Source organism: Takifugu rubripes, chromosome 1 (assembly GCF_901000725.2).
Source record: "Takifugu rubripes chromosome 1, fTakRub1.2, whole genome shotgun sequence".
Taxonomy (NCBI): Eukaryota; Metazoa; Chordata; class Actinopteri; order Tetraodontiformes; family Tetraodontidae; genus Takifugu; species Takifugu rubripes.
This window is the reverse complement of record NC_042285.1, coordinates 3,239,781-3,267,237: the sequence shown is the minus strand read 5'-3', so window position 1 is coordinate 3,267,237 and position 27,457 is coordinate 3,239,781. Positions and strand designations below refer to the sequence as shown.

General features: G+C 49.4%; 1 protein-coding gene across 1 annotated transcript; it reads left to right on the top strand.

Moving 5' to 3' along the window:
- Positions 1–1,796: 1,796 nt before the first annotated feature.
- Positions 1,797–27,163, top strand: baiap2b (BAR/IMD domain containing adaptor protein 2b). The gene is given in 15 exon segments (XM_011606527.2): positions 1,797–2,093; positions 7,908–7,983; positions 11,186–11,272; positions 17,252–17,313; positions 18,143–18,214; positions 19,098–19,116; positions 19,119–19,234; positions 20,646–20,798; positions 22,375–22,611; positions 23,077–23,281; positions 23,583–23,784; positions 23,864–23,944; positions 24,553–24,718; positions 25,444–25,481; positions 25,969–27,163. Coding segments are annotated over 15 exon segments (1,623 nt in total). The 5' UTR covers positions 1,797–2,018; the 3' UTR covers positions 26,003–27,163.
- The last annotated feature ends 294 nt before the right edge of the window (positions 27,164–27,457 follow it).

Sequence of the window (27,457 nt, the reverse complement as noted above, 5' to 3'; positions counted from 1 at the left end):
GAGCGCGTAGAAGGAGGAGAGGACAATGGTGAGTAGGCTGTGCAGCAAGGGCGGCGAAACTCTGCTGAATGGACACTTAAGGCGTGTAGGCGTGTGTGTGAGTCTCCCACCCACCGAGATTCTTGCCTACCTCAACGCACCCCCACCCTGTACCTAAAATAAAGGATGGTTTTAGTAAACTGGCCGGTCAAGCTGAATATAGAGGACCTTCCTGTTCCTGTCAGGTCCAGATTGAGCTTCTCAGTTTGATGGAGGGACTGAGCGGTTTGTTTCTCTCTCTGATAAAAGTAAAAATGAGACGTTGAAACCAGACACCCAAATGCTAAACAACAATATATGAGTAATAATATCACTGATATGTTCATATGATCTGTCAGGAGTGGAGAACGGTGATGTTTTTGTTGTCATAGAGACGTCAAAACAGCCCCAGTTGCATTTTAAAAGCCTCACTTACTGTCAAATCCGAATATTTTCTTAATTCAGAGGGTTTTTTTTCTGTTCTAAAGCTGATCAGTCTACAGAGATCTTTACCATGTCAAGTTTAAAGTCCCCAAAAGGCTTAAAGCCCCCTGGTGGCTGGTTGCAGAATAAATATCAAGTGTAATCAGTCACTGCTGTTTCCGGACAATGATGAGATAAAACAACAATAACAGAAAGAACAGATTGAAGAGAAGTATGGCTGTTTCCTGTCCCGTGGCAGAGTTCTGAAGGGCCTCGACCCAATGATGGAGCGCGAGGTGGAGGTGACTGTGTAGGTGTGTGGATGTGGAACGGATCAGCAGCTTGTTTCAACAGCGTTGAAGCACACTGTGACATTTTGGAGTCATCATAATTTGTTTGGTCGTAATGACTTTGCATCACACCTTCGCCTTAATGAGTACCATCACGGGAGCCGTCTAGTAACAGAAAAATGTGACAGTGGGGGGTTAAATGTTCCAATAACACCTGATTGATTTAAACTGCTGACACTTAATTCCGGCTTTAATCAACCGGTGGGCTGAATTTTGATCCTTTCTGCTGCCACCGGTTGTATTAAAATCTCCCTGCAAATATGTGTGAGAACCCAAAATGACTGACTTTCCTTCATCGAGTCTTTGGTCTACTGACATTTAAGGTTTTGCAGATCGTGATGTGCTTAATGTGAGATTCCTCATCCCACGAGAAAATGTGTTTCCATCCCACTCGGTCAGTCATTCAGAGGAAGAGGAGCGGGACCACGTGGGACCGTTTCACACATGTCTGTGTCATGATGTTGCAGCGATCAGCAGCTTTTATAAACCTCACGAAGGAATTATTCTAAATGTTGCTGCTGCTGCTGCTGCGTGAAGGTTGAATGAACGAAGCGGAGACGCGCGTGGGCAACATGTGACACACGGGGGAGGCGTGGTTTATTCAAAGGCTGTGTTGCGTTCACGGTCGCCCATTAAAACCTCAAATATGTCAATTTCTGGTCACGGTCGATTGATTTTGTTTAGCCGATTCGTCATTTGGGCTGATTATGACATTGTGATTACATTGTGTGGATATTCGGTTAAGATATGACAAATACACGCCATTATTCTGGGAGCAGAGCATTTAAATTAATAGATGGCCTGTCTTTCATCATACAGAAATGCGGTTTATCCAGTCCTGTAATTTAACGTTTCTCGTTCCGCTTGACTCTTTCAAGAGCCTGTTTCATCGCTATAAACGGTACATAATTGCCTTTTCAACCTGCAATTAACGAAAGAATTTCAAAATCCGTTTACTGCAGGCGTGTTGGAAAAGAAAGTGAACTCTTTTCCCACGGTTAGTGAAGGCAGCACGGCCCCTTTGGAAGTGGGTCCGCCTCTGCGCACGGGAGGCGCCGACGGAGCGGCTGCGTGGGGAGCCACGCCGGTGTGGGCGCTGCGGAGGACTTTCCTATAAAACCTGGGAAACCACGAGCACACGAGCTCATTCACCGCAGAGAGGAGACGCGGCTCAGCGGCACCGTGCAGGGAAACCGACCCCAGCCTCATCTGAAGGAATTTGAGTGTATGGTTGTGACTGACGCGCCAGCCAGGATGTCCCGGACCGAGGAGGTGCACCGAATAACGGAGAATGTCTACAAGGTAAGGACACTCCGGCGGGGACACCCGCTGCACTTGGTTGTAGAGGAGACAGACAGATGGACGGGTGGACGGACGGACTGAAGTTTGTCCAACTGTGATCTGCAGCAGAGTGACTCATACCTGCCTGGCTGTTTACATTCATGTCAGATGATGGTGATGAGGAGAGAATCAGTAGAGCTGCACAATCGCCCGTGGAAGGTTGGAAAAGCTGCAAGTGGGAGTCGTTGGTGTAGATTTCAGTCGTTGGGACCCACCTGACAGTTTTCCCCGGGGCAGCCCGGCTCCACTTGACTCACATGACTGAGAAATTGTCTCCATGGGGGCCCTGGTGCCCAAACCTGTCCTATAAAGGACGGCTCAGATTCCTATAGCGCCCCAGGTCAACTCCAGTTGTTGGAAAGGACTTGTTGTTAGGTAACCATGGAGGAATGTTTGCTTTGCCAAGGATGGTGTGCTTCCTTACCTGTCAGTCGGACACACCAGCGCCAGGGGACAAACTGAACACACAGTCAAAATGAGGAGAAATGACTACGGGTCAGGACTGGAGGGTCCTTTGTGATGAGAGGCACCAGTGAGGTGGGAAAAGGAGCCCCGACCCACAGAGTGGATCCAGTCTGTTTCAGCTGACTGTTGCATAAGAAGCGAGGGGGGAACGCACGCCGCTTATGTGTTTACGTAAGCGGGAATCATCCGATGTGATCAGAATGGGAGCTGGGATGGACCCCCGGGCTCACCACCGCGGAAAAACGGTGCTCTGCTGAAGGGCTGAGCGTGCAAATGCCAGCGCGCAGGAGTGCAGCAGCGGGGCACCTTCCTGCCATCAGCGTGCTGCATCATTACGAAATCAGCACGGCCGAGGGCGAGACGCCAGGTTGACCCACTGGTCCGGGGGCTCGTGGCTGCTGGTCCTGCCTACGTCACTGCTCGGAGAGTGGATGAATCTCTGTAAGAAGTGGGAGGGTGTGATCGGAGACGCTAGCAGGTTTTTATTAATGTATTAAAGGAGAGGATGATGAGGCCCAGAGGTGCCATCTCTCATTAGATAATCCTCAAATCTTTTCCTTCACAGTTGAAGCTGACAACCGGCTGCCATTTAACCACCCGGCACCGGCACGGTGATCAGGAATGTTAGTTACGGCTCAAATGAAGGCCTGTCAGGCGGAAAGCCCTGACTGGAGGCACCCCAGAGGCGTGTTACTTAAGGAACATGATCAATATTGATCACACTAGGGTAAATTAGTGATGATGGTCTCCTCCAGTGGGGAGGGGGGGGGTCCGACATCTGGGAGGATCCCTCAACCACCTCAACCAGTTCTTCTGGACAGGCTGTTTGCTCTCTGCTGTTGAGGCCTCAAAGTTTTACATGGCTCCCGCAGCCTGTGTGTGTGTGTATGTGTGTGTCACACCTGTTTTGTCAGCACTACAACCGCGCTGAAGAGTGACTGGCATGTGGCACGACCCTGTGATTCATCAGTTCCCTCCGGGAATGCAGCCGAGTGTGTCCAGTGGAATTAAGAAAATAGTCTCTGGAATTCGTAGCTGTTTTGGATGCTGCACACAAGTGTGCGTGTGTGTGTGTGTGTGTGTGTGTGTGTGTGTGTGTGTGTGTGTGTGTGTGTGTGTGTGTCTCAGGTTGCTGGAGTCGCTGAACAAGCACCATCTGTGTGTTTGTTGAGGAGTGCTTTCAGCCAGGCCTCATAATCCCCAACAGTGCTGCAGGCTCTGTTTGTTGAACACCGCTGAAGTCTCTGAAGGGACGGGAGGCCTGATGTTCCAGCTCCCCAAACCTATTCCCAAACAAAAGCAACGTGGACATTTGCGTCCTCGAACGTCTCTTTCCTCAGCTCGCGTGGCCCAGCGCTCCCCAGAGACGCCTGAAAATTCATGAGATTTATGTTAAACTGTGTGTGTGTGTGTGTGTGTGTGTGTGTGTGTGTGAGTGTGAGTGCCTTTTCATTGCTGGCTTGGTGAACAAAACACTGCTAATTATGCTCGACTATCAGTTTCTGGCTCTTAAACATGCTGATAATTGCAGTTCAGTCAGATTTTGCTGCTTCAGCTGCAGCTCACACTTGGTGGCTACACCGTCAGCGGCGGTGTTGTCGGACCGTCACCGCGACGCCGAGTTACCGTTGCGCACCAGGTAGCATATTGGCGTCTCCGGCCTCGCTGGCTCGACCACATCCTCATGTCGTGGGGATTTCGTGGACACTGGCGCTGAAAAGCCAACGCTTGTTGGGGGTTCTGGGGTTCTGCGGTTCTACTTCAGCTGCACCTGAAGGTGGAGAACTGAGAGCAGAACTGTTCCTGCAGGGCTCCTGTTTCTGTCTATTTGGAGGCGAATTCCCTCACATCTGGGAGGGAGAGAGGCTGCATCCCATTTCTTTATCCCATTCCCCCCCCCCCCCTCCCCGATCCTGTCAGCGGTGTTTAGGAGCGACCCTGCCGACACGCGTTCTCATACCAGCAGATGCAGGATTTAACTGGGAAAAAGTAAAAACCGGTGGCGTCGAGTGGATTAGCTGCGTCACCATGGCGAGGGTGATGCCAGAGGGAACGGTGATGCTGAGGAGACTCATTTCCTCCCCCCTGTCATTTTCCTGCATTCACATCGCCCCCACTGTCCTTTGGGAACGTGAGGCGCATGTAGACGGGGTGCCCCCTGGCACGGGCAGGAATTCCAGCACGTCCATAAATGGTGGCGGAAGCGTACGCGCTCTCCCGTCTCGTCCTACCGCCGCGTCTCTGAAATAGGGGGCGCTGCCACCGCCTCTGCTCCCACGTAAGAGCTCCTCTCTCTCTCTCTCTCCCTTTCCCTCTCTCTTTCTCTCCCTCTCTCTCTCTCTCACCAATTTTCCCAGTAACATTAAAGCAGCAATTATGAAAGCAAATAAGCAGAAGAAAAGAATGTCTGGTTTCACAAAAGCGAGATTTATTTCCAAATTACCCATGAAAATATACCATCAAACATCGCCCACGTACGGTTGCTAAGGGAGCTCGCCGCTGTAATTGTCCTCCCTATGTTTCACCATTACATGTGTAATTTAAATTTAGGATACCTGTCGTGGGAGGGAGTGGTTGCATTTCATTTTTATCCATTTAACATGAGATAATTTGAGAAAAAAACCTCCAGAGAAATCCACAAATCCATGAAATATAAGCGGAAATATCCAGACTCACAACTCTGATTGGCAAAGCCAAAAACGTCCTAATACTTGTTCCTGATTCCAGGAGAACATTCACAACGTTCCAGCTGCGAAAGAGCTGAATTTATGCTTCCATCTGTGGGGGCCATCATTTTCTGCTGAGAGCAGCACTTTACCTGGGACGCAGTCATGTGGTGTCGGCGCCACCAATGCATGAGGAAGTGTGGAGCGCGGCGGGTGGTAGAGAGAAGCAACACACACACACACACACACACAGACTCACACGCACACACACACACGGTGACGAGGGGTCACCTTGTTGTGTGAATGGTAGCCAAACACACTTCACATGAGCAATCACTGTGTCCTGGGTGACCACCCAGGGTCCATGACCTTACGAGTGTGTGTACCTTGTTCCACAATCCACATTTAACTAACAAAATGAGGACATTCTTTGTTTTTGAGGGCTCTGTTTGAGGGCTCAGACTTGGTTTAAAGGTTTGAGTCCGTGTTGGGTCAAGGTCAGGGTCAGGGTCAGGGTTAGGGTTAGGGGTATCTTTCTGATGGTTAGGCTGAGGTGCTGGGAGCTTGATTATGTCCATCAAAGCCCCCACAAAGGTGGCATAAACCTGTGTGTCCCTCTGTCCTGCTGCCCAGCAGGTTGTCAATCATGTTGCTGCATGGCCTTACAGTAATTTACACCCCAACATGATACGAATGTGCTGCTGTTAATGTGGGTACTGACTCACCACACACACACACACACACACACACACACACACACACACACACACACACACACACACACACACACACACACACTGGTTTATGTCCATTTCAGAACCACTTTCCCAAAGTGTTGCTCTTGAATGACTTTGATAGTTGAGGATTATGGAACGGGAGGAAACTCCTCTAACCTGCAGACGCTGACGTTCTGCACAGGCAGAGTGACATGGAAACGCAGACATCTCTCTCCTCTGGAGTAAATGTCTGGTTTACCAACCAGCCAGACCTTCTCTTGGATTCTGCTTTCCCTTTGTGAGAATACATCTTTAGTGGCAGCACGTCAGCCTGAAGGGAGCGAGATGTTTGTGTCCAAAAGTGCTGCCGAGTGGATATTATATCTTTAGAAATTGCTCCCGACGCCCCATCCAAAGGCTCGGTTCCAAACTGGCCTGAAACGAGCGGGTTGTTGAGTCAGTGATGGGCTTCATGGTGTATTGTCAGTCTGCGAAACTCGACTGTTCCTGTCAGGAAGCCAAACTTGGCACCGCCAATTCACACGTGCTGGTTTCTGACGCCTGGTTCAGACGATGAAGCGCGTCCACCAGAGTGTCTCCTAAATGCCGCGGTGTGAGAAGACAATCGCGCCGTTGTTATTGATTCAGGAGGTGATTAGCGAGTCCGTTGGAACCCACGACCGAGGGAGCGGGGCAGCGAAACAAAGCGGCGTTTGCTCTCTAATCCCTCTTATTCTGTGGGCTCCAATGTGGTCTTTTGTTTAATGGAATGCTAATCAGCCTCAGTCTCTGCTACTGAAAGAACAAGCTCGCCTGATTTGAACGTGGATTAAACCAGGATAGTTAATGATCCTATTAAGTTGTGGTCCAAACTGCACCAGCATTTACTCAGGGGAGGAGTTCGATTCCAGAACTCAGAGGCAGTGTCAAAATCATGCAGCACATGAGGCCAAACCAGTCCGACAGTAATTCTTTAGGACGTGTCAGTGCACTTCCTGCACCATTCCTGTCTTGTTTACTCTTCCTGCAGGTCTGTTTACTTAATCATGAAAGTTGGACAACTGTCCCTTTGTTGTCCAACATCGAATCACAGCGATACCTCTGCCGGAGGTTGTTTCGGTACAACACGTTATATAACAACAAGCCCCAAAAAGCCACATTTAGATCCACTTTCCAGGCCTCATCTCTAGCTTTTGTTGGGAAAACTGATGGTTTTCGTGCACCCCTGTGCTGTTCTGCTCTTTTTTTACTCCCTTTTTCCCTGTCTCTTGTTTTGCGTCAGCTAATCGGAGCTGACGTAGGTTGAGGGAGTAAATAAACTTTAAATCTAGGTATTATTTACGTTTTATTGTAGCTTTTGAAGGTTCAGTTGTTGCTAGTTGCCAGTACCTGAGACTAAGCTGGACAACAATACTTCCAATCAGACAGTGTTACACATTTATTATTATTATTATTGTTTGGAGGGTGTTTTTCCCTCTCTCTTCCAAATGCTGCCAGAGTTCACTGAGTGCATGAGCGAAGGAAGGAGACGGGACGAGTCCAGCCAGCTTTGCTGCTGAGCTGAGAGTCGGCAGCCAAAACCAGGTTTTATTTTAATAAAGACGGTAGGGGAGGTGAGATGAAACGACCACGGCTCCACGCACGCGTGCACACACACACACACACACACACACACACACACACACACACGCACACGCACGCACACACAAACACACATACGACAGGAGAGGACAGGATCCACAGCAACACAGTCTCTCAGGAGCCTGAAATAATTCCCTGCTGCACTCCTCTTCATCCTGGTTGGTTCCGTTCGTGTGTGTGTGTGTGTGTGTGTGTGTGTGTCCCAGTAAAAAGTAGCACTGTCGCTGATGTCGGCCATCGTGTCCTTGATAATGCGTGATTAACCAGACGTCTTTCTCCCTCTCCAGTCCATCATGGAGCAGTTCAACCCCTGCTTACGGAACTTCATCGCCATGGGAAAAAGCTACGAGAAGGCGCTCACCAGTGAGTACACAAACTCCTCATTTTCGTCTCCGTCTGCGTCCTTTTACTCCTCCCGTCTCTGCACTTCGGGACGGTCTGACAGGACAGATGCTGTCGCTAACCACAGAGGAGGCGCGAGGCGGCCACGCCGTTGTTGCCTCTGCGTTCAGGTACCGGGCAGCTTTCACGTGATCTCTGATGAGCGGCTTCCACGCAATGAGACGACCTCATTCATGAGCGGATCAGAATTCACCGTGGTTTCGTCCTCTCAATGTTGGCCGACACGTCTTGGTCCTTCCTGCTCTCCATCCTCTGTTCATCTTTTGTCTTTTGCTTTTTGTGGCTTGCACATGCTGACTTTGTGGGTCGTGTGCGTGTATGTGCATGTTAAACATACATAAATCGAAGCTATATGCGTAATAGATACACTGGAAACATCCTGTTGAACTGGAGCAGTAGTGGGAATAATGGTGCACCTCTCGTGGGGCCAAGGAAATGAGAACAGCCTGAGCTGGTATCCAGGACAGGAATCAAAACAGGGGATAAAGGCTGCGAGACAAAGGGAGAAGACACGACCTTCGTATAAAGTTACCGTGCTTCATGGTTTCATTAGTCATACAGTCGGCAGAGCTGGAGTCATTTCATGCTTCCAGCTCGCGGTGTGAAGGCAGCCCCGCAGGCGTGCCCAGCTCATTTATTGATAAGAAAACCTCTTTCTCGCTCTGCTTTCTGATGTTCCTCTGCAGCAAGGGATGTTATCGGGGGCTCATTTTAAACTCGAGCACGGCGCCCGTGCATGTGGCGTCGAGCGGGACTCTCCTGCGTACCGGAGAAACGCGGGGAAGACTCTGTAACTCATCAGTCCATTAAAAAGGAAGCCTCAGTTAATGCTGGTAGATAAAGTTAAAAATACCCCTGCGCTCTCCCAGAGTGGGGATTACATTTCATCAATGGCAGGCAGCTGCAGCTCTCAGAGGTTCCCCCTGCGAAAGCGGAGCAGAGGTGGAACCCAGCGATCGTCTTTTGTCTTCCTGAAAAACGCCAGTGCGGCCTGTTTCGAATGGGGGACAGTGGTGGCGTTTCTGCCTCTCCGTGGTTGAGCCTAAAGTAGAGTGTTTGGAGCCAACAAAGGGATGTTTTGACGCTCAGAGGTTTCTGTGATAGCCGTTGCGCACTCTACTGGTATGTTGGGAGTTTCACCTGACTAATTCTCATCCGTGTTTCAGTTAAGCTCCTCCATCTCTAATGAGATCTGTGCTTAAGCCCCCCCACCCCGGGTGGTTCTGCCTCCGTTACTGTACATCCACACACATTCATACCTACCTCTCCTGGCAGTGTTTAATGACCTCAGGTCTAGCCTCCATCCCTCCTCATGAGCACTAATCAAACAGGGTTGGACAAGGGTCTCTGCTTGTCTTTCTGTCCTGTCCCACCAGAGGACTGAAGCAGAGTTGCAGTCCGAAACGTTGGTTTCTGATCGGGCTCACAAAGCGACTAACCGTTATTACTTCTTATTTCCATCCATCTTGCTGCTGCTGGTGGGGGGGGGGGGGCATTGAACCTTCTTTGTCTGGACTTAAGCTGATTGTATCAATGTGAAGTTGTGGCCAAACACTGCCCCCCCTAATCTCCATCGCTGCTCCTCCCTTGTGTTCCAACACAAACAAAAATGGCCCGCCCTACAATATTACAGCGACAGTGCTTCCAGCTGAGGATCACCTGTCTGAATACTTCTGTCCTGGGGACAGTGGTGGTGTGGTGATTGAGGGAAAGGCTTTGTTCCTCAGTGGAGACGCTGGTGTGATGAGGGGGTGTTCTCGCGCTGCTGTTTGGGATCCATTTGCTCGTCTTCAGCCCCAAGATCACTGTGGTTTGTGCAGCCGAGTCACTGCAACAGCTCATGTGATGCGATGAGCTGATTAAGGCCGATGAGCTACAGTCGAAGAGCCCTTTTGGTCAAAGTTCTAAACTGAAGCTACGCTGAACAAAAAATACGAGCGCTTTTGTTTTTGCTGCCATGAGCTGAAGTCAAAGAGACTTTTTCTTTGCACTCAAGCCCAGTTTCTCTCAAATGTTGCCCACAGATCGGTCTAAATCTGTGTTAGCGCAGTCGTCATGCCGACATGAACGGTCATTTCTCTACCGTGCGCCGCCTCTGAAGGCTCCGCATCCAGCATCTTCACCTCCAGGATCACCTGAGACCAGCCGCTCGGACCGCTGCTGCCAAAGTCGGTTTGCAGGATTTCTTCACAAACTGTCCAAAACCGTCTCAGGGAAACTCGTCCTCATCCTAATCGGGGTCTTGACCTGACTGCAAGTCATCGTAGGTGTTCAGAGGGCAGATGGCTGATGTCAACGTTGTGGATCGTGTGGCCCACGATGGCGGTGGGGTTACGGTATAGCCGAAGAACACGCTTAATGAGAGACCGCGAGGAGCTCCTGGGGCCCATTAATGTCCCCTTCATCCACGACCATCACCTCATAGCGCTACCTCATGTAGCGGCATGATCAGACTGGTTGCTAGGATCTTTACACAATTCCTGGAAGTTGGAAACATCCCAGTCGATTCACTGGACTTGTCGGCCGTTGAGTTTGGGGACCCCCCCCTGCAAAAACAGTAAAACTCCCTGTTTTAGCAGGCTTTTATTGTGGTCACCTGTGAGCTGGGTGGATTATCGGCGCTGGAGACGTGCTCACTAACACCGATTTAGACGGATTTGTGAGCAGTGTTTGGTAGAAAGAGACCTTTTGTGTGGGCAGAAAAGGCTCTTTGAGTTCAGCTCATGAAAAACTGGAGCAAACCGAAAATGTTGCATTTAAATTTCTGTTCAGTGCAATTAAACCAACAGAAACTTTTGTTGAGCACCACGTTTCTCAGATGAAAAGAGGGGACCTACTTTAGCATCTTTCATGCGACCCATCCCGTCATTGGTGTACAGTCATTTTCAGGTGTGTAGCCGCCTGGTACAGTCAAAGTCAGGGCTTTCTTTTCCACACATCTTGCTTGAGGTGGTTCTCCTTCGCTTCATCTGTTCTCTGTAGCAGCCTCCATAGAGCTTTTTTCTTGCCTGGTCTCCATTTCCGCCTGTAGCGCTTTGTTTCCCGCACCCACCCTCACGACTATGGGCTGGGTGGGACCTTTAGGGGAGGGTGGCAGAGCTGAAGAAGAGGTCTTTTCAACTCCGCACCCTTGATCTGATGCCCAATGCTTCCATGTTTCCAGGTGTCACATATGCTGCAAAGGGCTACTTCGACGCTCTGGTGCGGATGGGCGAGATGGCCAGCGAAAGTCAAGGCTCTAAGGATCTCGGTGAGTCCTTGCAGTGGCTGTACTGCCCCTAGTGGGGTGAAGGGGGGTTGCACAAGCAGATGGTGCGATGGAACGGTTGGCACTGCAAAGCAGAACCAGGTGATGTCCGAACTCAAGCTGGACATACACACACAACAATTATTTCATAAAGTTCCCCATTTGTGAAGAACTGGTTCTTAACGTTTAAGTAAAAAGCCGAACTCGCCATAATATGAGCAACGGGGGAGTTGTGTCATACTCGTAGGGCCTGTCCCGTGCTGGGGGGCGTGGCTTGTCTGGAGGATCCGAAAGCAACATTGGTTATTTATGACAAGAGCTTTTATTTGTGGAACCTATTAGAGCTCAGTGCGTTGACAGAACGTCTCCGCTCCCATCGCCTCGGTTTCTTCACTGTGCGGACCGTCTTTCCTTGGAGGACTGAGCTGTTGCACGGATGTTGCTGCTGCTCGTTTCACTTCTGGCAGATTAACCATGACTCAGCTGCAGACCCTCTAATTCAGAAGAACCGCCTCCAGCCTCCAAAAAAGTGATAAAATAGGCTTGACTGAATGCATTCGGTGCTGTTCCCACATATCGGGAGCAGCTGAGGCCACTGCAACCCTGAGGGAAATTGCTTGTGTCTCTGTTGATGTTTGGGGTAGTCGATGGGTTGTCCCCCCCCCCCTTTTCTGCATCATTTCCCACTTGTGCTTCCATTTTAAGCCTCTGAAATCGAGGAGAGGGATGGTGGGTTTGTGAGCCGAAGGAAACCGTAAATTCAATTATTCTTTGCCTAATTTGTCTCCGCACATGAAAAAATCGTGACAACCGTTGGCGGTGTCCTGTTACAATCCAGCACGCAAATATTTCTATTGATTTGTGACAGGTTCACGCAACTGTTTTCAGGTGTTGTCCAATTGGGAACCGAGCTCGCTGGAATCTGTGCAACATCTGCGCCATCCTCATTTATCACGCTCTTGTAGCGGCGCCGGAGATTTCAGCACTTTAGATTTTTATTTACAGTACATTCAGTTGTTCAACCAAAATCAGGGTAAAACAAACCTTTTCACACAATGTATTCATTTTTCGGAGGCATTCCAGCTATCGGCCCTCGGCTGGGCTCCATTTCATTTCATTTCTCCTTTGTTTACGCGAGGCTGTCAGCGTTGGCACAAGCACCCCCCCCCTGCACGGTTGGGTGCGCGGCGAGCCCAGCGTCGCCCCGCTCATCCTCTCTTCCACTACTGTCTGAACACCTCCGCAGTGATGTGGGAGCTCAGGCAGCGCTGGGAGAGAACGCCGACTCTGCACTCGTTTCTAAAAATAGACGAGAAACACCTCGACTGGAGCTGCTTCAGAGGAGGAGGAACGACGCGAGTACAATGCTCAAAAGCGGCGTGTCGGTGATGTCGGCGATGCCGTCACGTCTCTTCCGGAAGCCTAATATGACATGCTCGGGAGGCGGGGTGAAACGTCGGAAGCTCCTGCAGTTCCGGTTCTTCCCTCTGACCATAGAAGGAATCCTGAATCAGATGCAGATTTGGGTAGAGGTGGGTGCTCAACGATGCAAAATCAAAACGTTAATGGCTTTTTTAATTTAGGTGATCTATTCATAGAAGGGATTTATCAAACCTGACGAATCCTCCCTTTCATCTCTACTGTATCTCTAACACACATGCGTACGTCTATACATCCAGTTTTGCAGTTTCCCTGACAAACAGGGGTTCCTGAATCCCTCAGTAGTGTGATTATAAAATATGCTTGGAGCGGATTTCCAAATTTTAACACCTGAAATTTGTGGTGCAGCAGTAGTATCTGTGCCACACCCCCGTCACCAGTAGGGGGCGCTGTTATAGGCGGTGGTGGGTACCAGAAGACAACAGAATCCTCACACCTGTACAACTACAAAATGGTAAAGAAAAGCAACCTCAAATCAGTAATAAACTAAGAAGCGAGCCATGAGAAGCACCTTTTTTAGGGACCCCGACATGGTTTATTTGCTGAGTCACTGAGAAGTAATAAAGACTTTTTCTTTCTTTACTTTTCTCACAATAACTGTTATTGCTTTCCGCGTCTTGCTGGATTCTCAGGCAGCTCATTTGAGCAGATATGAAGACCTCTGCATCACCTGCAAGGGCGGAATTTCTCTCGAGCTTTAAAGCCAATCGGAATTCAAACGGCGTTTGTTCTACCTAAAGAGAACCTGCAGCATTTCTGACGGAGTAATAGAGAACCTAACATTGGAGGAAACCAGCTAATATCAGAGAGAGGACGGGGGAGACGGACACGGACGTCTTTCCAGCTCATATGCAGCCTTCACACCCACCAACCCTCACTGCCCCACCGGTGGGCCATGAACCTACGCCAGCCTCTTAATTCACACCTGAATACATAACAAGCCAGCCCGAACCCTCCCACTGGGTTTCATTTCTCTTCATCCAACAAGGCTTTCCACTGTTCCTAAGCCTCAGGTTGGGGACTCGGGGTGTAGTTTGGGTCTAATCAGTGTGAGAGGGATTTGTTTCCCACCTCCTATATTTGGGTGGGTCTGAGAGAAAATCAATTTGGTGAGATTTCCGTAGGAATCGCCCGTTTACGAGGATTTTAAAGATCTGTGATTCTTGCTTGCCAAACTACCCCCATGAGTGTGGTTAATGAATCGCCGTGCTGCCTCTGTAAACAACAATCGTCCGGGTTGCGCCAGTTGACGAATAAACAGCCTGTAAAATCCGTTTTTATTTCCGTCCTTGCTGCTGCCGTCTCGGCTAATCGGTCTCCCACTCAGCCTTTGTGTAACGTTAGCGTGGAGAACGACGTTTCCATCCATCTCCTGCAGCCCGGATCCCCTTTTAAAAGGATCCGTTTTTACTTTTCATGTAAAAGTAAAGACACCGGAGCGTCCGGGGGTGTCCCAGTTAAAGTTTGAGATGGTAAATGGCCCCCAACAATGAGCACCTGAGCTCAAGCCTCCAGTGAATCCACCAGACAGTGGAGGGATCGTGTACTTTAACCTGCTAATTGTATTTACTCTCCTGGAGACCTTGTGCTCCCTCCACTGCAGCCCTCTAGGGATTAGAGCTACTTGTGTTGCTTTCGGGCTCATATTCTGGTGTGGCCACGACAAAGCTGCTGTCATTTATAAGATAGGAAACAATGAACGTCACCTTTGGGTACGGACCTGCGAGCTGGGAAGATTCATCTCTGAGGCAACTGCAGGAACGGTGTTTCTGTCATTGTTGCCAGGTGTTTGTTGAGCTTGTGCTACAACGTCGTGGGTCTTGTTTCTTGTATAACACTAATGGGCTTTTCGTTCCTCACATCAGGAGCAAGACGGAACGCTTTGTGCTGTTGCAGAAGGGCTGAAAGTTGTGTTGATCTCCGTAACCCTGAAAAAAAAAATTGAAAGCACAATGTGCATGAAAACTGTGATTAAAGATGGAGGCTGAACGGTGAAGTGGTCCAAATATTCGCACTTTAGTAATGATGCCTTAGAACGTTGCCCACATAGCCTGTGTGGTCACTCTCACTCACTGTTGCCTGAGTTATTATGATGGAAAATAACGGGTAGATAAAATCTACACTGTGGGATATTAAACTAAAAGCTTTTCGCCTTTTTGGATCACGTAACTGGTATTTACGCAACTTTGTTTGTATCCAAAATGACCTCATAAAGACAGAACTGAACAGCATCGGAGCAAGACTATCAAATGAGGGAGTCCCAGTATTTGATGAACTGGGATTTCCTGTAATCTTTGTTTTTAGGTAAAAACTGTGGTAACAGATCGTCTCCCTCGTGCTTTCTTGGTCCGATCAGATTAAATGTGTGAGGACTCAATCGTGCCGTTTCAGTGCAGCACCTCTGCGCCGTGTTTACGTCACACACACCTCCGTCTTCTGCAGTGACCTTTCCTAAATCCATCCATTTCCATCAAGCCCATTAATTCTGCCGACGCCTCCACCGACCAAGCCCCCCAACGCGGCCGGCTGCACCGGAAATCACTGGTTACTTTTAAACCCGTGGACGGACGTTGAGTCAGTTTGAGATTCCTAACTTCTAACTGCCTCCACATCCTTTGTGAGAAAGTTTTCTTTGTGTTTTGAAGTGATTAAATGTATCATTTGACCCTGTGATTAATCCGATTAACATTTAATCGTGATTAAGCCGCAGCATCATATGCATTCGTTTTTAATCTGTCCTAATCGCGTTTCAATTTTCGTTTAAAGTGCTAGCAGAATCCCCGGCTAACGTATATTTTGCATTAAAGTGCCATTTTAAGATGGAGGCGCTTCCGAGGGCCAACGTGCTTCTTCCATCTTCATCGGTTGCTTCCGCCGCCCTTCGCTACCGGATGCGCATGCGTGACGGTGTGACGCTACTTGGACAACCGGTTACTAACGTTAAAAATTTGTATCCAGGTTAATCACGAAGGTGGATTAAATCCTCGTTGTTTTAAAAGCCCTCCACCGTGACGTAAACACGAGATCCTAAATTTCAGACGAGCTTTACATTTAGACGTTTATGTCACATTTCCATACACACATCTGACCTGCCCTGGATGTCGTACCGCCGGGGCCTTTAATTTCTTCCATTCAACTTTATTGATTCAGTGACTGTTTACAGTCAAAACTGTCTGGAGGAAGTTCCAGAAACCCACTGCCTGACCGTCTTTGTAGTCCAGTCTTGACAAATCATAACTAATTATTGAACCTCCTGTTGTGCCACTGATGGAGCTGTACTGGATTTTAAAAATGCATCTCTGTGGGGAATTTATGACGCTACAGCTTAGAGAGGTCGGAGAAGCTAGCTAGGAAAGCTGCCAAATATGAGGAATCGGAGCGTTAAATATGAAATCAGAGTATCGGAAGAGCAACGTTGTGAACTCCGTTCCAGCCTGTTTACGAGAGCCGACGCTGGCAAAGCGTCCGTCTGAGTGTTTTTCTGTGTGACGATCTGTTCTGTGTCTCTTTTTCCTGGGCTAGTTTGATCTATCACTGTGTCTCCTCAGGTCTCTCTCCAGTCTGTTCTTTGCTTAAACCAGATCTTTTTGTTCTTTTTTTTGTTTTTACAACGCATTGCATTTTCAGAAGAGGCAGCATGTACGTATCTTGAAACCAAACGCACCCCCCTGGCTGCATGAATCACACACTATGGTTTATTTATCTTTTCCTTGCTTTCCAAATGTTGGTGTTTTCTCCTTTACTGTAGTCCAGAAATTATCTGAGATCTTGGTTTGGTTGTATTTTGTGCTGTAATTGTGTGTTTATGGACGAATTCAGAGATTTCTGCTCAGAATTCCCAGTTTACCCTCGGAATTCTGTGGAAAAGGGTTTAAGGCCATTTGGGGAGGGAAAAAGTCCTTTTAAAAGGATCCATTTCATTTATTCGTCCAGATGTCCAGCCAAATGTTTGAAGAGGGCAGAATCAGGAGGGGTCAGATGCAGGTTGATGACGAATCGCCACCTTTAAAAACCCAGAAAACGCCAACATTGACGTAGATCTATGAACCGATATCCTCCGACCACAAAAACAATATCCATCACATCGCTTGGCCCTAATTCTGACCTGGAATTAGAACTCAGAATTCTTTTTCTCTGTCCTAAATTTGAGACTCTGGTGCACAGAATTCTGACTTTGACAGGAGATCTTTAGGACCGCACCTGAGTCGGGGGTACGTTCGTTTCACGTGCGGTCCTAATCCTCGCCCACATTTAGTACCAGCATCTGTAGCATTTAAAGACAATCTCCTTTTTCTTAAACAATTCTGTTTTTGCTGCATTTTTATTTTGTTCTTTTCATTTTGTTGCTATTATGACTTCATGACAGTCGTCCCATCGTCTCCATACACCCGTCTCCGTCTCCGTGGCTGCATGGTCTGCTTTTGTTGATCCGTTTGCACGAGGCGGCTCCGGCCGAATGATCGGAACCAGTTGATGTGGCTCGCTCTTCTCTCCCTCACCTCCCTCTTGTTTACTGTCTTTCTCTTTGTCCTCTCTCTGCAGGGGAGGTTCTTTTTCAGATGGCTGAAGTTCACAGGCAGATCCAGATCCAGCTTGAGGAGATGGTGAGCATGTGGCAGTGCTGCTGGTGTTGCTAAAATGGGCTCTTAGTCTGGGACCAGATGGTTGGGGCAGTTGGCTCGGAGACTCGATATACGTTTTGATATTTCAGACAAAGAACGGGCTCTTAACGTCTTCACGGAGAATATAAATCACAATCTCAATACAGCGGCGGATGCGAGATGGTCGGAAGGTCATGCTGAGCGAGAGCAGAGGTTCTGTTCCTTTGCGCTCGCTGCTCCTTTCTGGGTTTAGCACCGTATAAATTAGCTTTCCGCCAATTTGATCGGCTAAATTGGATCGGCCGATATTTTACGCAGTTTTTACAGCTGTGCGATAGGATCCTGATGCCTTCATGTACCCGCTTTTGTCTCGTTTAGTCTGAAAAAGTTTCGCCAGCTATTGACTCAAAAATGCCTTTAACCCTTGAGACGTTGATTGTTTTAGCTTCAAACAAATATAGACACGCCTCATGGGGTTAAATTTGCTTTTGTCTTCATGCTTTTGTGGCCTCTATAGTGTTTTAGAACTCTGTCACTGTGGGATGGACAATCGTGTTTTTTTATTCTCGAATAGGTTGGACGCACTCAAACATGTCGGCCATGTGGGATTTGCAATTTACTCATTACAGAAATGTGATTTACTCATTAAAGAAATTTAATGGCAGTCAGTATATTTGCTGCAGCCATTATTAAGTCTCAAGTCATTTGGTTTGTCCTGATTGGCCTTTGGCCTCCATCCTGCCCTGAATGCCCTCTAGAGGTCAGTTTGGGGCAGATTGGGCTTAAAAAAGCCGGTGTGTGTAGTAAGAGTCACGTTTTTCTCCTCTTGCAGCTGAAGTCCTTCCACAACGAGCTGCTGACAGAGCTGGAGAAGAAGGTGGAGCTGGATGCGCGCTACCTGAATGTGAGTCTTTTAAAAAATGTCCTTTCTATGTATGTTAAAGGCTCGTTGTGACTCTCCGCATCTCTGGTTTAAGCTAATTAGGCGTCATAATTAAAGCTGTTGAATGAGGGATCAGAATCCTGTCATTTCAGCCGAGTCCACTCTGACTCCTCTTACCTTGTTCTCCCCCCGTGGGAAGTTTGGGTGAATTAATTCTGCGTTTCTAGTCAATTCAGCGACAGAGTTGACACTTTTCTCCTTGATTTCCCACCTGCTTCCATCCCAGCCGCTGCAGCAACATTACGTAAATTACCTCCCACGCTGCCATTTCAAATATGACGCATTTGGAACTAGAGTTGTTTTCACAAAAAGAGAATAAACCGACGTTCACGGAGATCGGTACTTAAAAATGTGAAGAAAATTCAGATTTTTATGCTCCATTATTATCATTCATTCCATTATTTCTTTTGCTATAGAGAAAGTAAAGAAGAGTCAGAGTGGCAACGCATCAGAAACCATCAGGAAATGTTTTTAGCATATTTTATCGAAACTCCCAGTGTCACCCAGAGCACGGTCTGGCTCTGCGTTGGGTTTCTTTGTTTTAGCTCAGTCATAACTACCAGCAAGTTGCTCCCATTCTCTATTTTTTAAAGCCATTTCATTAGAGATGAGGGGATAATCACACGGTAAGTTGGCGGATTTGACAGCTGAAGAATTAGTTTAAAATAAAGGAATTCAGTTATTGTGAATTGTACTGTAAAAAAAACAAAAAACCCAGACATTTGATATGACAATGCGCTCCTCTCTGTCCTCCTGGGTGAGCGATGATTAAAGATGATGACGGTGGCAGTTTGAACTCCTCTTCTGAACTATCCTCTCCGGCTGTGTGCTGCCCCCCCTACAGGCCGCGCTGAAGAAATACCAATGGAGCACAAGAGCAAAGGGGAGAGTTTGGAGAAGTGCCAGGCCGAGCTGAAGAAGCTGCGCCGGAAGAGCCAGGGCAGCAAACACCCGTCCAAATACGGAGACAAGGAGATGCAGGTCGGCGTGCGGTTCTGAAGTCAAAGTAAACACGTAGCAGTGTTGCTATGTTCCCAGGGAGAATATGTTATTACAGTAGGCAACACGCTGTTATTACAGCTAATTATGTCAGAGAGAGGGGCACTAGAATTTGAACTAAACTTCAAAAACACGCGATTAAAAACTGGCCCATGTGCTCGAGAACTGCTCCTCTACCTCTCTCTTTTGTCAAGTCATCGCCATTACATAAGGACTTTATGTAGGACAGGTGGGTTTATTTCCCTGGGGGTCAGGTATGTGCTGGACCGGAGGCGTGAGGCGATGCTGCGAGTCTCCTCTTACGCAACCTTCAGAGGAGAGGCTACAGTCAGATCCGTCCTTCTGTTCCTGCTCTCTGTGAGTGGCGCCGGTGACCTGTTTAAGGACCGTCAGCGTCCCATCAGCCGGACGTTCGATCAAACGGCACAAACGCTCTGGAATTGTGACGCAGAGCCAGGAAGTGGTGGGGGGTTGGTGGGTGTACAGTCCAGTTGTTGGCGGCTGGAGCATGAAAGTGTCAGTCGTCCAATCCGGACTCAAATCAAGGGGAGGAAACCAGGACAGGGAACATTTACGCCATGAAGTTTGGTGGTTTCTATTAGTGCTGACGGAATTATGGGAATCCAAATGAACTCATAGATCTAGAACATCCATCCTCCGCCCACTGTGTGTAATCCGAGGCCCGAATGAGCCGATCGGCTCCGGCGCCTTTAGGAATCTAATTAGAGCTTCATGGAGGCTCGACTATAGGAAGAGGACCAGGCTGCCGTGGGTGAACGTACCCACCGATGTTCTCCGGAGAGGAGAGAACGTACGTTAGAACTCAGAAGTCTTTCAGGAAGCTACAAACTAGGGCTGAAGCCCAGACTCAGGGTTCCAGGAGCAACGCTCCATCAGTCAGTGTGAGATGCCGCGGGTTACCTGAACGCACCGTCAAGTTGCAGATTCCATGATTCACCTGTGTCCTTGGCCGTAGCCACTTTGGATCGTCGGCGCCACCGCCGGCGCCCACAATACGTCCGGATCTTCTGCTCCCACGCGAAGGACCTTTTTCGCTTCTTTTCTCCCGAATGATTGCGTTTTGCAGTCACTTTTTTCCTTCTCTGGCTGCATTTAGGTTGCCTTTCCAGAACCCAACTGTTTTTTTAAAAAAATACGGTTGTCGTCTATGATCCATAAAAACAGATTTAAGGCAGACGCGTTTCGAGGGATTTCCTGTCTGCCAGACTGAGCCCTTTTTGTCTTCTTGGCTTTAATCTGATGTGCGAGAACAGCGATTAGCGATTTGGCGCCTCAGCAGGTTCCTGTGACGCTCACCGATGACCAGACGACGGAGATCCTTCTACGTGATGTTCTGCCGCTGAACGTCCGGTGTCTTCCTTGCTCTCCCCAGTACGTCGAAGCCATCAGCAACAAGCAGACCGAGCTGGACAACTACATCGCCGAAGGCTACAAGAACGCTCTGTCCGAAGAGAGGAGGAGGTACTGCTTCCTGGTGGACCGTCAGTGCGCTGTGGCCAAGAACAGCAGCTCCTACCACGGCAAGGTGGGTACCAGGGTTGGAGATCCCGGCCGGGTTGGGTGGATTTCCACGTCCCCTCGGGGGGATGTTTACGTTTGACGGCTATTCCGGCGGCGGCGGCCTGGTTTAAAACTCGTTTGTCCCTGAAGCTCGCCTCCCTGAGTAAATGTTAGCGTTGAGCTTTTCCCGCCTGTATTTATCCATTCAGCATATTTATCTTTCGTCCACGTTGTTCCTGTTATTGACATCTCGGGCATGGACTCAACACGCCGGCCCCACCTGTGATCAGCAGGCAGGAGATGGAAAGTCCAGTCTCGGGTCCAGTGGGATTACTGGTATTACAAAGTGTGATTGAACTCATGTAATGGACCAATGAAGAAGACGTAGATGAGCTGGACGGGCGAACGAAGCTCCCTTTGACTTGTTTAAGACTGTCTGCACCGCTAAGAAACCACAGCTGGGGTGCTCTAACTTAGTCAGGCGTGTGAGGTGCGTTCCTATTGAGGGTTCTGGGAGGAAACATCAAAGAATTCCTGATTACTTATGGGGGGATTCTGATTCCCAAAGACAAGGAAACCAAAGTTCTTCAGCTCTTGCGTCCAAACTCCTCGCATTAGTAGTTTTATCCAGTTTGTTTGAAAGGAAACGCTTGTCCCACCCACCCCCAGGTCCATTCACGCTGGGCCTGGAGAGACAGAAGTGGAGGATGAGTGGGCAAGTCAGGAGGCGGTGGGAGAGAGACATAGACGGAGAGAGAGAGAGAGAGAGCAACCTACTTCTGGAGAGCAGCGAGTTCGGACTCAGCGAGTGTGGGCGTGTGAATGAGTGATTGACGGCCGGACGGACGGACGGAGAGAGCACGTCGCACAAACCGGCGATGCCGATTGAATTATTCCTTCCAGTTATAAAACGGGCGAAGTGTTCCTAGCGCGCTCGGAATCGAGAGCGGCGTTCCAGAGCGCCTCGGCGGGGCTTCGGTCCACAGCCCAGCGTTCCCAAGCGTTTCGCCGTCAAAGGACGGAGTTTAAACGGGGTGCGGGGGAGGTGGGGGGAGTCGAGTCATCTTCCGCCCACGTCTCTGCTGAGGTCTTCCTGACTCATCACGCCACCCAGCAGCTCACACTTTCCGTCCGTCGCATCTCTTAAGCTTTTTGACAAAGTTTGCCAGCCGAAGCAGAAGATTCCCAAGTCGGGACCACTCACACTCTTATCATTTCTTTTTTTTTTTGGTGGGGGGGGGGGGATCCCACATTCCACATGCACTCAGCCCGGCGGCCCGGCGCCATTGAAGAGGAGTTTTGAAATATTGATGGATGCAGGACTCTGTTATTCACAGAATGCAAATGAGAAGCGCCTTTATGTAACTGCCCTCCTGGATAATGCAGACAGGAAGCGTTGCCGCGGGTGATTCCGTATCTCTGCCTTTGTCGCACCTCTCAGCCCTCTTCTCTTCTCTGGATCTTCTCCCCCGTCTTAAAGCACCTTCATGGTCACAGAGCATTTCCATTAATCTCGTCCATCCACCCACAGATTCAAACACGTCAAGATTCTCAGTCTTCACAGCACAATTAAGTAAAACTTATTTCGTTCTTCACCACAGGGGAAGGAGCTTTTATCCCAGAAGATGCCCGTGTGGCAGCAAGCCTGCGCTGAACCCAGCAAGCTGCCGGATCGTGCCATGTTTCTCGCCCAGCAGATGAGCGGCGCGGCTGCAGTCATGCCTCCCGGCGCCCATCACCCAGGCATGGTGATCTCTGAGCCCATCCCCGGTGCTAAACCTCTGGCGCTGCCTCCAGAGCTGGCAGCCCTCAGGGCCAGCGGCGCCATCGGGCAGCAGGTAGGGGAAAACCCACATCTGTCCTGGAGGGGCTTGTGTGTGTGTGGTGTGCTAGCTCGGGCGCCAGTAGCGTTAGCGTTAGCGTCCGCTGGCTTTGCAAAGGGACACTTCGGAAGTTTGCATCCCCAGTTATGACCTTCACGTCCCATTTTCATAGGTTTATAATATCCAGTTAATGCAAATGAAGTCGTTAGCGAAGGTAATTAGGTTGTGGTCTCCCTGGACTGTTTTACTGGAAGCCTGCTTACTGGGGGGGAAAAAAAAGAGATGCCCGAGCATCTAATTAAAAACTGTTAATGCTAACGCAGAGGTGGCTCATCTTCCCAGTGGAAATGCTCTCTGGAATCTTAAACAAGCAGACGAAGGCTTCAGCGGCGTCCTCGGCCCAGTTTTTATCCTTTTTTATGAAGTGTGTTGCGTCCCTGCACCCAGAGTGCTTTTCTTTTCTTTTCTTATTAAACACAGAGGCTGACGGGGGGTGCGGAGGGAGGCATGATGGCCATGAACGGAACAGCCGGGCCTCAAGGAGGCGAAGACTACCAGCAGTGGATGGAGGGGAAGGTGACCCAGGGCAAGGCTTCGCTGCACGGCCAGCGACCCGCAGGGGACGTCTACTCCAACACGCTGCCTGTGCGCAAAGTGGCCCCAGCCAAGAGCAAGACCAGTCTGAGTATGAGCTCCACACCCCCATGAGCATCAGCAAGATGGTTAATCACATGGATTTAAGAGGCTAGAACGGTTTCAATTGTTGAAGCCTTTTCATTTATTGATTCTCGGATGTTTCACTGGTATAAAATCAGCCTCTGAATCGACGCCGACGCCTGCCAGCTGCCGTCGTTCCATCGCTATAATAATATAAAATAATAACGCCAAAGCTCAAAAAAACAGAGAAACGGGAGGTTTTTGTGTCCGTGGCAAACAGACTGGAGGAGCTCCAAGTCAAGTTGTAATATTGAATATTTCTCTGTCAGCGGAGACCCGGACGCTGCCCCGGTCCAGCTCCATGGCTGCGGGACTGGAACGGAACGGGAGGACCCGGGTTCAGGCCATCTTCTCCCATGCAGCCGGCGACAACAGCACGCTGCTCAGCTTCACCGAGAACGATGTCATCACCCTGCTGGTCCCCGAGGCCCGCGACGGCTGGCACTACGGAGAGAACGAGAAGACCAAGATGTGAGTCCAACTTCACCCCCCTCCTCAGCAAGGTGTCGGAAAATTCCAATTTATAAGCTAAATATCCGGACTCTTCCAGGCGCGGCTGGTTTCCCTTCTCCTACACCCGGGTGATATCCGACAATGACGGCAGCTCTGGGAAGCAACTTCGAGTACAGAGGTAGGTGTTTCTGCGTGCTGTAGGCTTTAACTGGGCTCACTCTTTTGGGGTTTCTGTCCCTCCGTGAACAAATATATACATTGGAATTACCCCGGGTCATATTTACGCTTTTCCCTCTCACCTAGCGACACAATCATGAAGTGAAAGTCAATCAAACGGTGGTTACCAAGGCTAGCGCCTAAGCGGATGCACGTGTCTGGTGCATGCCTTTCAAAATAAGGCATGTTCAACATCCGATGCGCATTAAATATTTAGCTTTTTTCTCCAGCTGTCCACGACCCACCCAGAACAGGTCAGCGACCCACTTTTGGGTCGCAACCCGCCAGTTGAGAACCGCTGTTTTAGAACAGAACGCGGCTCTACGCCGTGAAAAAATCAGTGACAAGCGGTGGTTTTCGACAGCTTCAAAACAGCATCTTAGCTGCGGGAAGAGCGTTTATGTAAGAGTGTTAGAGCTGAAGTCAGTTTTCTCAAAAACTCCGTGGGAAAATGAGCTCGGTTTGCCTGCATAATGAATTAGATCCACGCACTAGATGATAAATAAACATGAAAGAAAGCGTTTTCAATATTTTAACCGCATCCCCACTCCATCTCCTGTTTATCTCCAGTTTACATGGGAAGAGCAGCAGCACAGGGAACCTTCTGGAGAGGGAAGACGTGGCCGTGTCCGTCCCAGAATACGCCGTCCACTCCCATATGGCGGCGCAGGGTGTCGCTTCGCTGCACGGCAGACAACAACGCCCCTACAGTATGGTGGTGCCAGGCTTCTCACAGGTGGGGCTCCCGCACAACAAGGCCCCAAAGTCAGGCGTCCTCCCACTGATTTCACACACCACAGCGCGCAGTCTGGCGTGATCCCTGCTCGTCTCGCTCTGAAAGTTTCTACGCGCGTCTGACCTGAGGAAAAGCGACGTCTGAGTCCTCTGTTGCAGTTAAGACGCAGGAAGAAAAGAGACAGCCGAAAGTAGGCCGTCAGTCCTGTCTGTAGCTGCGCGGCTTCCCTCCTACGTCTCACCTGGAACATGTGGGCGGCACTTAATTGCTCGCATAAGTTGCGCTTGCATAACTCGGCGAGCTGGGGCGGAAGCATTTGCTCTGTCATTTCTGCAGAAGTGGGCCTCATCCTCGGACCTGAAAGTGCCTGGGAAGAAGCACTTAATGGTTCTGTGGGTCAGCAGATCCCCACACTCAAAGCTGAAGTCGCTGAAAAGCTTTCTGCTGATTTCCACACCACGGACGATCAATATTTCTTCACTTCTTCGGAGTAGATCGAGTATTGAAATCAGTAGTGACAAAGTGAATAAGCCGAACCAACACGAGAACGCATCTGGTATCATATATAACAGACACGTTAAGAGCGGAACCCTTATTTTTTATTCATTAGTTTTTCCTGCGTCTTTGCTGCCATCTAGTGGAAAGTAGCGTCATTGTAGCCGTGTCTCGCTCGCCGGTATTTATGTCCCGCTGGTCTCATCTGTCCCACTGTTGTGTCTCCGCAGCCAGGAGTGGAAGAATATGAGCCCCGCTTCCCCACAAGGTACGTTCCCTCTCTTAATGGCCTCACTGTGATCAGCCTCCAGATGTGTAGATGCGGAACGTCTAGAGTCTAGACGTTCCGTCCTTAATTTTCTAGATTTGAGGGGGTTTCGGATGTTGTGGGACCCAGACCCGCATGCACACACCCTGCAGGACACACAGGTGTTTATTGTGTGTTATTTTTTTATTTGTTCATCTCTGCTTTCTCATTTACTGGGATGATGAGGAGGTGTTTACAATGATTTTATTAGTATTATTATTGTTATTATTAAAAGCCTCCACACACTCCACACCCCTATACCCACCCACCCAATCCCCATCAGGGCATCCTACCCCTCCTTCTTCTCATTCTCAATTAGGTACAAAGCAGCCCCCACACTGGAGGGGGTCCCACAGTTGTGTGTGTTGCAGTGGGGGGGTTGTTTCTGCTTGTGTTTGTTTCCTGTGAGCCAGCACACCTGGAAGCCTCTCCCTCTCTTTGTCCACAGCTCTGCAGAAGGCAAATTGATTTCCACAGTGTGAGGACAGACAGACAGACAGACGGAGCAGGACGGTGCGATGCCCCCGCGCTCTCTCTACCCCCCCCCCCATTCTTCCAGCCTCCAGTTTACTGCAATTAACTGAACCAGTAAATGCAAGGAAGAAGCTCGGGGCTTTTCTCCTCACTGACACAATACACCCACACACACACACACACACACACACACACACACACACACACACACACACACACACACAGACAGACACACACACCCCGACCCGACCTTCTCACCCCAGTCCTGTCTAACTGGCCTGTAGCCACACGGGGCCACTGGTGACTCTGGTGCGGAGCCGATCCCGAATGAGATGGACAAAGATTGAAAACCCAATGGACATTTTTTTTTCTGAGGAAATTGTATCTTTTGCTTGTCTTTTGTGCATGTAGAGTTATTATTTTATATATATACACACATATATATATCTAACTATATCGATGGGGATTATGCCTCCCCGCCAAAGGAACCTGATCTTGACGTCTTCGCGCTCCATCGTGACAGAAGAGGGAACGTGAATCAGGATGGGAACTGAACCACGTCGATCCCAAAGAGGATTTTCACCATGTAAACTAAAGATGTTATTAACAACATGTACTGGGTGTTTCAGTATCTATCGGTAACTTTAGCTTTTCACGCCGCGGCGGTTTTCCTCTGAGACGAGGGGCCCCAGAGCCGATGGGAGCGTTTGGACGCGAGGTCGACTGTACATAATGTGCCACGTGTGCACGGTTGTCATGCAGTATCTCTCATGATTGTTCTGGAAATGCACCTTATTAAAGTTCAACTCTGTACTTGTGTAACGTTTTGACCTCCAGCATCTGTACGGAGAGATGCAGATGTTGTGGATATTTGAGCTGTGCTGCTGTTGTCACGCAGAGGCTGAATGAGGTCACCGGTCCCTCTGCCCCCCCCCAACCCACCCCATGGGTGTCCCACCAGGCTCTGATCTGGGTCAGGGAGCTGAGGCCACAGGCTGAAACTGTCTTGCCTTTCTCCAGGGGGCCGGAGGGACCGTGAGACCGCATTCAGCCCTTTTGTACCCTTGTCTTTGCACTCATGTTAAGTCCGTCAGAAGCGTCGCGTTTGAAACGTAAATGAACAGATTTTTGTCTATGTGCTGAAATAAAGATGCCGGTCGGCTGGTCTGTACGTCACTCAGTTACTAACCTCCGTCTGTCCACATCTGCTGTCTGATAATTCCTTCCTGATTGGATCGGAGTCCACAAGTGACAGTTTTGAAAATGGGAGGGGCTTACCACTGGAGGCGGTGCTTGTTAGCTCTCAGCCCCGCCCTCTCTGCTGCCTGCCAGGCTGAACCATCGGTTATATCTGTCAGGCCAGGGTTTCTACGGCAACCCACTTTCTTTGGAGGCTCCAGACCTTCCACCTTATCCCGTTCCAGGTCCCGTTCTTTGATGTGTCATCCCCTCCTGCCGCGGAA